The 12,821-nt window shown below is 47.7% G+C and overlaps 1 protein-coding gene across 3 annotated transcripts in view; it reads left to right on the forward strand.

Moving 5' to 3' along the window:
• STX3 (syntaxin 3) overlaps positions 1-12,821 on the forward strand; it is a 44,250-nt gene that overhangs the window by 20,581 nt on the left and 10,848 nt on the right. For all 3 annotated transcript variants that reach the window (XM_082660358.1, XM_082660359.1, XM_082660357.1), the window contains exons 3-6: positions 6,933-7,032; positions 7,619-7,693; positions 8,808-8,875; positions 12,020-12,128. In XM_082660358.1, coding sequence (XP_082516484.1) covers positions 6,933-7,032; positions 7,619-7,693; positions 8,808-8,875; positions 12,020-12,128 — 352 coding nt within the window. The remainder of the gene's footprint in view (positions 1-6,932; positions 7,033-7,618; positions 7,694-8,807; positions 8,876-12,019; positions 12,129-12,821) is intronic.

The following is a 12,821-nucleotide window of genomic DNA, read 5'->3' on the forward strand; positions in this document are numbered from 1 at the left end:
TGTGGCCTCTCCCGTTGCGGAGTGCAGGCTCAGCGGCCATGGCTCACGAGCCCAGCCGCTCTGCGGCATGTGGGATCCTCCCGGGCCAGGGCACGAACCCGCGTCCCCTGCATTGGCAGGCGGACTCTCAACCACTGCGCCACCAGGGAAGCCCCTCAGAGACTTCTTAATTCAAGCATCTGGTGCCTGAAGTAGGGTGAGTCAAAGGAGCACCTGTACTTGACCTCTTTCTGTGGCACGGGCTCCTCAGCATGACCGGCTCAGGGTCATCGGTTTGGTGGAGGAGGCTTAGGGCTCCAAGACAAGCATTGTAGCTGTGCAGGTCATACAGCCCATCGCTCGTATCGTACTCTGTTGTCGAAGCAGTCACAAGCCCGCCAGATTCAAGAGAGCAGTACAGAGATACCACCCCTCAATGAGGAGATTGAAGAATTTGTGCCATGTTTTAAAACCGCCAGAGTCACAGCTCCATATGCCATCATCCTACACCAGCATCGCAGGCAGGGGGAGAGCAGGAGCTAGAAAAGTTCAGAAATCCTTTGATCAGGGAGGAAAACTACCCAAACCCTCCACGCTGACTTCCCCTGGGGCTCTTTGGCCAGCAGTGGATCACATGGTCATGGCCACTCTTTTCTAGCATGGAGACCAGGAAAGTGAGAACTTAGCAAAGGGGCAGGCTTGTCAGGATGGCCATAGAACCGATCATGATTCATCCTCTGGGGCTGGCAACACTGCTGCCCAAACAAAATCAGAGTTCTGTTAACAAGAAAGGGCAGGGGCAGGTGGGGATGGCTATTTGGATGGCAGTATGAGATGCAGAAAGATTTCTGTGATCAAACATGTTTGAGAAACACTTCATACTCTTTTCCTCCCATGGAGATTGAAAATGCACATGAACTTACTAAAGATTCTAAGAAGTCCCATAATAAAGAAACCTGGTTAACTTTCCTATCTCAACACTTATTTTTTTCATAGAACCCTTTGTGACATGTAACTTCGGTCAGCAAAATGAATGAATAGATTTCAGAAAATGCTATTATAAAGTTTTCTTTCTTGGATGTGCTTAAGAAAGGTGTATGAGGCAATTCGGCAGTGGTGTATGAAGCAAGCTTACCCCTGGAGTTACTTATATTCATGTATCTATCCATTGAACAAACTTCTGCTGAGGGACGCCATGTGCTTGGCATAGTGATGGGGGTCCAGGCATCTGAGGGGAACGAGATGGGTGGAGCAGTGGCTGGTTAGCGGAAATGAGAGGTGAACAGTCTTGTGATCTTTGTTAAAACGAAGATCCTCAAAGTGGATGTAACTTGGAAATCTAGGCATTAAGTTGAATCTAGCAGGTTAAATGCTCTCCAACTCGTTCTTGAAGTAGCGTCTTTGGATGACTAGGTGAGCTGGTAGGTTCTGCGTCTCTGGGCTCTTTCCATAGGCAGGCAGGAAGCCCTTGCCGGTCATTTGCCTGTTTACCCTCCGGTCTGTTCCCTGCCCTCCCTGTACTCTGCTCTGTATTGCAAGGTACTCATTGCCCAGGTTCCCTTGCCAACTGGCTTTTGGTGTGTTTGACCCAGGGGAGGCACCGCAGAAGAGTCAAGGTCGGGGGCTGAAGCTTCGGTTTTCCTCCCAGACGTATCTCCTCCACGGCCTCAACTTTCCCTCCATAGACCCTCCTCCGTGGTCCTGTTCTGCCGGTTGACTCCACCATCGTCTGGCTCCCATCAGAGGGGCCCTGGTGACCCCGCCTTCCTTCTTCGTCCCTCCAGCCAGCTGTTGCTCATTTCCAGAGTGCCTCACCACCCTCTGTTTGGCTTCTCAGCTCTTGCATCTCTGTGTCTAGATTTCCCTGTGTTTTCCAGTGGGCAGCTAGAAAAGCTCAGAAGTCCTTTTCATGAGGGAGGAAAACTACCCAACCTACCCAATTACTTCGGCTAAAATAACTAGATAGGTTTTTCTATTCCTGACCCTACTTTGAGTGACGCAAAGCCCGGATACACTTAATTGATTTGAGGTGATTGTCCAAGACTGCTCCTTTTCACTGGTCAGTATAGCTCTGAGATCATCTTGCTTTTCATTCGTAAACGGAGAGTTGACATACTACGCTCAGTCTTGCTAAAACCCCTTGAGGGACTTGCCTTCTGTAGCTTGGCTGACTGAGACCTTCCTCTGTCCCTCGTCAGTGTTCGTTTTCCAAAGCAAAGCAGCAAACAAGTCAGGGAGGACTTCACCGAGACCTTCTAACACAAGGACTGTTTCGGATTTTGCTATTTGGGGAGAAAAGTAAAGGTATATGCATTGTGCGAAGCGGGAGTCATTTATTTGACCCTCACGACCCCAGTACTTTTGTCACCTTCAAAAGGTGACATATAATAAATTTTCAATAAATAAATATGGAAGATTTAATGCCTAACTTAAGAGGCACCAGGCACCTGGGAATTTAGGGGAGGCAGAGACATTTTAGGGAGAAGAGACAAAGCCTTATACCTTACCCCACGGCATCTGCGAGTCTCCAAAGTAGTACTTTCTCTGCTTTTAGATTAGATTACATCACAGTACATTACATTGGATTAGGTTCCACTGGCTAATTAGGTCCAGAGGGAAGAGGCCCTCCATGCCTTGAAAATAACTCCCTCCTTTTAGTTAGATGATGGTGATTAGTACGGTCCTTCCTCGGTGTCTGCGGGGGTGGGGGGAATTGGTTCCAGGACCCCCGTGGATACCAAGTCTGTGGACGCTCAAGTCTCATATAAAATGGCATAGTATTTGCATATCATCTACACACACCTGTATACTTTAAATCATCTCTAGATTACTTATGATACCTAATACAATGTAAGTGCTCTGTAAATAGTTATAAAGACAATGGAAAGGCTATGTTAAATAGTTGCTGGTGTGATAAATTTGAGTTTTGCTTTTTCGAACTTTCTGGAATTTTTTTTTTTTCCCTGAGTATTTTCGATCCGGGGTTGGTTGAATCCATGGAGGCAGAACTTGAGGATACAGAGGGCAGCCTATATACTGTGGTAATTATAGTTGGTTCCATGAGGCAGACACCCAATGTGAAGAGTGGTTGACTTGCTGTCCTTACTGGATTTCCTTGGGTGGCTACTGACATCACAGAACATGTTGTTAACATGAGCACTGCTGTGAGGATTCCATGAGACATTGCTCATAAAGGCTCAGCGTAGTACCTGCACACAGTAAACGTGCAATAGTTGCTGGCTATTTTTGTCTTTATCACCATGTGACGTTTATTGAGCGTGTACTTTGTGTTAAGCCTTTGACATATCTTATCTCATTTAATGCCCACACAAACTCTAGGAAGTGGGAAATATGATAATCCTCGTTTCACGGATGAGAGAACTGAGGCTCAGAGAGGGTAAGCGGCTTGTTCAAGGTCAAAAAAACTGCTAAGGGGCGGAGCCAGAATGTGAACCTGGTATGATTCTAACTTATTTTCTTAAACTGTGCTATCTAGATTGCCCCATTACTGACAAATCGTTGAAAAATACATTTTAAAAAGTAACAAAAAATAAGTGGGCATTGGGGATGTATTAGCTGCAAATTTAGCATGGCGATAAAAAAAACAAAAACTTGCAGATTGGTTCCCTCAGTCAGCAGCTTGACTGAGTTGCTTGAGCTCTCCTTGTGTAAAAAGCTCTCTACAGGGAGCCTTGGTTGGAGAACAAAGAAATAAGGCACATGATGTGAGTCAAGGGTAATTGAGCCTGTCTCACAGAACTGGTGAGTGGGTCACACACATTCACATGACACAGGCTGAACACACACGGACCTGGGAGAGAAGACAGAGAGCTTCCCATAGGTGATGCTTGCACCTTCACCTGGTTCAGGAGGCAGGGTTTGGACTTCACAGTTGCCTTGGTTCAAACCTCGGTTTTGCCTCTTCCTGCAGTTACGGCCTTTATTGACTTCCTCGATTTCTTTGAGCCGCAGTGCTCTCGTGCGTAAAAAGCAGAGTGACGGTGACGTCACAGACATCCAGTGAAGGGCCTTGTTTCTGGGACAGGTGTATGTTAAATCGGGTTTAGTTCTTAAATATATTATTGTGCAGAGCAACGTCAGTCTATTTAAAACAACCCCAAACAAACACACAAACAGCACTTGAACTTTTAGATGCAGCCCTGGCAGATTTCCCGCCAGCCCTGTCCCCCCCGCCCCGATCTTTGGTTGTCTGGCAAATGCACAAAAGGAAATTAATTGCATGTCTACCTGCTACCATGAAATACTCTGAAAGTCACCTTCGAGAAAAACTAACACTTCCAAGAAAAAACAGAGACACAAAGTTTAAAGAAAAACAAAGCTCTGTGATCGGCCAGTTGCCCATTCTGAAGTCCTGAAGGGCTTCCGAGGTTATTTGGTGAACTGACTAAATTCCTAGATTACTAACTCAGAGGCCCTGAAATACCTCCAAATGGTGAGGTGGTTGAGGACAGAGGGAAGAGAGCAGCTGCCGTGGGTGGAGGATGACTGGAGGCGGGGGTGGAGGCCCCAGGCCTGGAAAGTTCTGCAGGCAGGTTGAGGACGGAGCCCAGAGGCCCATTTACCATCTGGTCTCCAAGTGCCTGGAGCGACTCTAAGCTTGGGGTCCAACAGTCTCATCCTAAAAACTTCCTACCTCGTCTCCCTACCACTGACCCAGCTTTGGGGCGGGATGCTCTTCACTTGATGAAATAATATTCCGGGAGCTATTTTCTAAGACATCCAGTCTGTTGAATATGCAAAACCTTAGGCCTCTGGCTTCTTAAAAGAGGATGATTCGTTCCGTTGTTAAAATTCATTTTAAAATGGCGAGGACATGTTATATTCTAGAAAGTTTTTTTTCTCAGTCCTGTTTTTTTTTTTTTTTTTTTTTTTGCGGTACGTGGGCCTCTCACTGCTGTGGCCTCTCCCGTTGCGGAGCACGGGCTCTGGACGCGCAGGCTCAGTGGCCATGGCTCACGGGCCCAGCCACTCCGCAGCATGTGGGATCTTCCCGGACCGGGGCATGAACCCGTGTCCCCTGCATCGGCAGGCAGACCCTCAACCACTGCGCCACCAGGGAAGCCCCTCAGTCCTGTTTTATACAATGTAATAGCTCTGGCATGACAGTCACGTGATGGACATGGAAACGTGGTGTGATGCACTGACACTTTAGGAGTTGCAAGAGGAGCCAGTGTTTGATGGGAGAGATGAAGAGAGAGGGAAGGGTAAGGTGGCAATTTCTTGGGTCCCCCGAGGCCCTGAGTCTGAGGTGGTTGCACCCCTAGAGCCACCAGCGTTCACAGGTGATAACACAGGCCTTTTTGATAGCTGGGTAGGGATGCTGCTGAAAGTGAAGCAGTATGAAGAAGCCGAAAACATTGTCTTAGCTCTAATGGAAGAAGCACCCCAGTCGGACTCTGGAGAGCGCTGTTTGAGCGCTGTGCCTACCACCAACCCTGTGACCTATGACCTCTTTAAACTTAGTTTCCTCATTTCAATCATGGTCTGAATGCAGTGCCAGCTGTGAAAATGCTTCACAAATGTTTGGGTAGCTACTTGTATTTGTATTTACACTCTGATGATATTATTAGACTGAAAATGTATTCTGTATCTTTCTTTTTGGTTTTTCTGTTTGTTTGGTGTTTTGTTTTGTTTTGTTTATTCTGTATCTTTAAGCAAGTAATTCCATTCTCAAACTGTGGTGCATCAAAGCCAATATATCGGGTTGGCCCAAAAGGTCGTTCGAGTTTTCTGTAACGTCTTATGGGAAAAACCCAAAGGAACTTTTTGGCCAACCCCTATTTGTAGAGGGTCAAATCCCGCTCCACTGTCAAAATTACTAATTTGAGGGGTAGAGAACTCAAGTTTTATTTCTTTGTAATTTGGAGAGTTGTGATCAGGGTTGTTGTTTTTTTTTTTTTCTTTAAGTGAATTATTCACCAGAAGGAAGGGCTGCCGGAAGCTGCATACTGAGTTGTATTTTCGTTGTATCTCAGGTGTTAAGATCCTACTCTTTGGCATTTTACAAGATTTCTGTTTGTTGACTGTGGCCGTGTTGATGTGCCCCTCATTGTGGAAGTGAGGCAGGTAGATGTGGTGGGTTTTGAGGTCTCTCTGGCATGTGCTGCTCCCTGCGTATGCACTGGTACCGCAGCAGAGGCCGTGGTGCCGGGACAGCCGGTGCCTTTGAAGAGGGAGCCGAGGCTAAACTGAAATGCTCAGGTAGCAGCGTCCTGGGATGGTGTTCCATCTGGGAATGAGGCGTGGCTAGAAGTACTTTCTGATACACACCTTGTACAGTTAGGAACCTCAGAAATGGGCAGAAATGGTCCATGGCTTGAGCTCCTGGGTCTTGATCGTCTAAGGCGATCAGCTAGTAAGAGGCGTTTCCCCAGAACACATGTCCAAGAGAAGCTCAGCATGTCCTGAGATGGTCATTGCTTCGTCTCTCTCTCTCTTTCTCTCTTCTTCATCTCTGTTTCTGTCTTTCTTTTCCTCTCATTCTTCTCTCTGTGTTTCTCACTCTCCAGGTTCGTTCTCTCCCTTTCCCTTTCTTTCTTTCCTTTTTCCCTCTCTCCTGTCCTCACTTTCTGCGGCTCCACTTTTGGAGGAGCTGGGGATCTGCCTGGTAAGGTTTCTTGACCCTTCACTCTGATTATTCCTCAGGAGTTGTCCTGGCCCTTCTTGACTCTGGCCGGGATCTTCCCATCCAAGGTGAGTAAACATACTCCTCTCAGGGAGCAATGAGGACGGGTCTTCAATGACTGCTCTGTTTACGTTCGTTTCTCTGACTATGGAAAGGGTACTCACTGGGCTCACTGGTCCTCAGAAGACATTTCCTGTCACCATCTTATTCCACAAACCCAGAAGGTGGGCAGGGAGCTCTGTTTTCATCTCAGTCATGGCTATATTCTTCCTCTTGATGACAAAGGCTATCATCTTTCTAATTATAGATCGAGGAAACTCGACTCAACATTGACAAGATCTCAGAGCACGTGGAGGAAGCTAAGAAGCTCTACAGTGTCATTCTGTCTGCACCCATTCCAGAGCCAAGTGAGTGTTGACTCAGGGCTGAATCACCCAACGGTGACCCTTGGCCACTGGGGCTGGGCCTTGGTTTCCTCCCTCTGTGAGCAGCAGGGGAGGGGGTGTATTACCTTCCACTAACATATGTGCCATGTCATCTCCCGTCCTCCTCTACCCTCTCCTGGTCACTGCTCTGCTGCTGTTACCTCTTCTCTTCATGGTCCAACCCATTTAGCCAAACTCTCCTCTCCTTCCCAGCTAGTCCCTCTCATGAATGGCAACGGCTCTTACAGCTGCCGACATACCTCATCTCTGTCCCACCCACCACTGCCCCTGTGCTATTTCCTCTGCCTGAAATGCTTCCCCAGTACCCCCCTATTTTTCCACGAGGTGTTTTTATTCTGTAGTTCTGGGGTAGGATGCCAGGAAAAAAATGCCTTTTAAAAATAAGCTTTCTGTGATTCTAATGACAGATGTCTTGAGAGCCCACCAGGATACATACTGCTGTGGGCAGTGGGCACCTGAGAAAGCTCCCCACCTCCTCTGTTGATTGCTGTAGCTGACTAAGCTCTCAGTCTCTTCTAACTGACTCTGCCTGCGTTTGTTTATCCAGAAACCAAGGATGACCTGGAGCAGCTCACGACTGAGATCAAGAAAAGGGCCAACAATGTCCGGAACAAACTGAAGAGTAAGAAAGGGACAAAGGGAGCCGGCGGCACTCCCACCATCCGTCTCACGTCCGGGGTCCAGCTCTCCTGGACCGGAACTCTTCCTGGCGGGAGTGACACCACCCTTGCCGTCTTTGCTTGTGGTCTGGGCACTGTCCCTGGAATGACCTGTTAGAGCCCCAGACAGTTTACCTGCTCTCGAGTCATGACTGTGGTTGAGAGAGTCCAGAATTGAAGTTCGGAGATGGGGATGAAAGTGTGCTTTCAGCTACTGGGTATTTGGGCGACTTGGTCCCTTAGCTTTAGTCCCTCGACTTTTCTCTTCCTGGTCCCATTTCCTTCCCCAGCACCTACGTCCATTTGAACAGTGATGTTAGTGATGTATGGATGTCAGATGGATTATAGAGTCTGGAGACATTTCTTGGGGGCCACGTATCACCCTCCCTTCACCCCCGTGCCCGCCCCTCAGTTTAGGGCATTTTCAGTGAAGCCACTGTGGTAGATTCAGTTCCTCTGGGGGCACAGAAGGTTCCTTAGTTCCACGGCTACCATCTGCATTCTTGCCGCACTGTACCTGCTGACAAGCACATGCTGTTGGTCTGAGAGTGCACGCAGCATCGCTCAGCCCAATTTATCATTTCTTCCCCCCAAACAGCCTGTACTGCCTGTTTTCATGCGGGTGGAGGTGGACGTCGTTAGTGGCAGCTTCCAGTCATAGCCGTGATCGTGTGCATTCTCATTGAATTTTCACGTTGGTGCCGCTAGGGGGGCACTGCTGTTTATTCCATTTTACAGACGAGAGCACAGGAACACTAAGAGAGGTTAAGTGGCTTTTCCAAAGTTACATGGCTACTAAGCGGCAAGGATTTGAGTCCGAGTCTCTTAGTGACAGAGACTCATGCTGTTAACCACTGTGCCGAGAGGTATCCAAGGAAGAAGACCCGGCAGTAGTAAAGGTCGTGGAACGCGTGTCCCATGGCTCAGGTGTGAGCTGACCTTTTGAGACTGGACCTACCTGCTGTTCCGTCTCCTGGGCTGGGTGTGTGAGAAAGAGAGCGGAGGCCGCACTGCACAGTGTGCTTCTTGGAGGAGAGCAGCAGGTGCGTTGCTAGAATAACCTCCTCTCCCATCCAGGCATGGAGAGGTGTATTGAAGAAGACGAGGTCCGGTCGTCAGCAGACCTTCGGATTCGGAAATCCCAGGTGAGATTTTCCCTGGTCTAACCGCCATCTAGTCCAATCTTTTTTTTTTCTTAGCTGTGGAGTCTTTTTAATTAAAAAAAATTTTTTTAAATAAATTTATTTATTTTTGGCTGCATTGGGTCTTTGTTGCTGTGTGCGGGCTTTCTCTAGTTGTGGCGAGCGGGGGCTACTCTTCGTTGCGGTGCACGGGCTTCTCATTGCAGTGGCTTCTCTTGTTGTGGAGCACGGGCACTAGGTGTGCGGGCTCCAGTAGTTGTGGCTCACGGGCTTAGTTGCTCCACGGCATGTGGGATCTTCCTGGACCAGGGCTTGAACCCATGTCCCCTGCATTGGCAGGCGGATTCTTAACCACTGTGCCACCAGATCAGTCCCTTTTTAAAATCTTTATTGAAGTACAGTTGATTTACAATACTGTGTTGGTTTTAGGTGTACAGCAAAGTGATTCGGTTTTGCATATATATATGCTTCTTTTTCAGATTCTTTTGCATTATAGGTTATTATAAGATATCGAATATAGTTCCCTGTGAGATACAGTAAATCCTTGTTGTTTATCTATTTTATATATAGTAGTGTATATCTGTTACTCACATGTTCCTCATTTATTCTCCCCCCTTCCCCCTTTGGTAAGCATAAGTTTGTTTTCTATGTCTGTGAGTCATGTGTGTGCTTCTGTTTTGTAAATAAATTCATTTGTATTATTTTTTAGATTCCACATATAAGTGATAACGTTTGTCTTTCTCTGTCTGACTTACTTCACTTAGTATGATAATCTCTAAGTCCATCCATGTTGCTGCAAATGGCATTATTTCATTCTTTTTTATGGCTGAGTAGTATTCCATTGTATATAGTACCACATCTTCTTTATCCATTCCTCTGTTGATGGACATTTAGGTTGCTTCCATGTCTTGGGCTATTGTAAATAGTGCTGCTATGAATGTTGGGGTGCATGTATCTTTTCGAATTAGAGTTTTTGTCTTTTCCAGATATATGCTGGGGAGTGGGATTGCTGGATCATATGGTAACCCTATTTTTAGTTTTTTAAGGAACCTTCATACTATTCTCCATAGTGGCTGCACCAATTTACATTCCCACCAACAGTGTAGGAGGGTTCCCTTTTCTAGCTGTGGAGCCTTTAAAACAAAAAACAACCAACAACCACTGTTTGGAACTCAATTTGAGGAACTGATGGAGGGGAGCTGCTCAGGTTGAAGTGGGGGACAGGACCGAGTCCAGCTGGTGGCCCCTCTCACACTGTCCTCTAAGGAGGTGCCTGAGGCTCCCAGAGCACTGCTGAGGGTTTAGTGAGCCTCTTTGGTTTACAGGTGAGGAAACTGAAGTCTTCTCTCTGAAAACTGTTGGTCATTAGTTGTCCAGTTTGGAGTCAGGGTGTTTGGTGGTCATCAAAGATATGACCCTTGTTGTTGAACTGGCACGGTGCTCAAGGAGCACAAGGAAACTATGACATAAGACCCCCAGGAGAACGTGTATGAAGACCGGATCAAATGCACGTGCTCCCAGCATCAGACGATCTCGGGAAAAACTGGGGTGGCCAGAGGAGGCTGGGCCTTGGTGGGCAAGATGCCAACATGGACAGGCTCGGGGAGAGGTTCTCCTTAGAGGCATGGGGGCAGGAGTGGTGTGTGTGGGTGCCTGGGTGGGTTGGTAGCAGCGGGGGTGGGGGTGGGTGTGAGGGGCAGACGTGAAGAGAGCAGCCTGTCTAGAGAAAAACGTCTGTCATGGGATAGTGGACATTGAGTTTTTGGTAGAGAACATAGCACCGTATTCCAGAGGCCTTTGGCTGCAGTCCAGGGAGTTTGGAGCTGACTGAGTAGCCTGTATGCATTTACTTTGGGTTGCAGTTTGTTAGGAGGATAATATGGGAACCATTTGAAAACTGGATCAGAGTGGGAAAGAGGTGAGAGGCAGGTGGGTCTCTAGTTGGGTTTTGCAATGATTTGGGTCTGAATTTGCCCAGTGGTAGTTGGTTTGAAAAAAGCATAGATATTGGTGATTTTGCAAAGGAAAAACCAGTAGGGCTTGATGCTGAGAGGTGAGTAAGGAAAAAAAATGATAAAGATTTGAGTTTAGGCACCAGGGCCGTTGACTTGAAGGCACTGAGTTAGAAGCAAGAAAAGTTGGGGAGGTCAGTTTGAGTAACAACCCAAGGATCTTTGGATGTAGGAGGGAGTCCGGCAGCGTTAGAAAACAGGGCCTCTGAGATTCACAGGGTATCTCCTTTGGCCTCACAATTACTATAGGAGTTCAGCAAGACAGGTTAATAGATACTGAAAACATGCTTTGGAAAGGTCAGCCGACTTTTCCAACGGTGTAAAGTTAGGAAACCAAAAAACTGAGTCTTGTACCTGGTCTTTGTTTTTTTGTTCTGTTTTCGTTTTTATACAATTTTGAAAGGTTACTTTCCATTTACAGTTATGACCAAATGTTGGCTGTATCCCCCGTGTTGTACAGTACATCCTCGAGCCTGTCTTACACCCAGTAGTTTGTACCTCTCACTCCCTCACCCCGATATTGCCCTCCCCGCCCCACTGGTAACCACTAGCTTCTTCTCGTTATCTGTGAGCCTGTTGCTTTTCTGTTATATTCACTAGTTTGCTGTATTTTTTAGATTCCACATATAAGTGATATCATACAGTATTTGTCTTTCTCTGTCTTATTTCACTTATGCCTCCCAAGTCCATCCATGTTGCTGCAAATGGCAAAATTTCATTCTTTTTTTTTATGTCTGAGTAGTATTCCATTGTAGATATCTATACCACATTTTCTTTATCCATTCATCTGTTGATGGACACTTAGGTTGCTTGGCAATTGTAAATAATGCTGCTGTGAACATTGGGGTGCATGTATCTTTGCAAATTAATGTTTTGGGTTTTTTTGATATATACCCAAGAGTGGAATTGTTGGGTCATATGGTAGTTCTGTTTTTAGTTTTTTGAGAAACCTCCATACTGTTTTCCAGTGACTGTGCCCGTTTACATTCCCACCACGAGTTGTCCCTGGTCCTCTGGTTCCAGGACCAGTGCTGCTGTAGATGAGGCTGCGTAGGGGCTGGGGTTCTGTAAGAGTTGTGGACCTTCCCCTCCCTCGCCTCCTGGGGGCTCACAGCATTTGACCTTGCTCCCACAGCACTCCGTCCTCTCCCGGAAGTTTGTGGAGGTGATGACCAAATACAACGAGGCCCAGGTGGACTTCCGTGAACGCAGCAAAGGGCGAATCCAGCGGCAGCTCGAGATCAGTGCGTGTTTGAAGTTTGGCCTGTGCCCCTTCACCCTTCCTGCCACGTGCTTGTCCGTTCCCAGTCGTGTCCTCCCCTCTCCCAGGGGAGAGGGAGCAGTAGCCCCGCTGGTGGCTTCTGCCTTCTCTTTTGTGCCCAAGCTGGGGACAGGCCTCACAGCACTGGTGCATCCTGGATGTTGCGTCTTAGGCTGAAAGAAGGCTCGGAGTTACCAGGCCCGAGTCGTTTGACTGCCGTGGGAGCCAGCGTTTCTGCATCCAGAAACTTGCTACACAGCTGCACTCCCTGGGGCTCATGACATCTTTTGCTGCCTGTTTGACAGCAGAGAATGGTGCTAGTAGCCGTGAGGAATAAAGAAGTTACTACAGCCACGCCCTTTAGGAATCAGAAACCGGACTGCAGGGCCCCACAGGGCGGAAAGTGCTTTGAGCGCAGGAAATGAATGAACAAGGGCGCAGGCAGAACAAAGCACGCGTGTTCAGGAGGGAGAGGCCGTCCAGGGCCTGGGAACAGGGCGCATTTGGGTGGAGCAGGGTGAGGTTAAGGCGGATGGAGGGAGGGCTCACCCAGGAACTGGCCCCTTGTTCTGAGGCCCTTGGACTCCGTGGTGGAGTGAAGGGGGCCAGGAGACATTCTGAGCTGGAAAGGAATGTCATCAGACATGGGCTTCAGGAAGGTAACTGTTGATAATGT

The sequence above is a fragment of the Grampus griseus genome (genome assembly GCF_964374135.1).
Source record: "Grampus griseus genome assembly, chromosome: 8".
NCBI classification, from domain to species: Eukaryota; Metazoa; Chordata; class Mammalia; order Artiodactyla; family Delphinidae; genus Grampus; species Grampus griseus.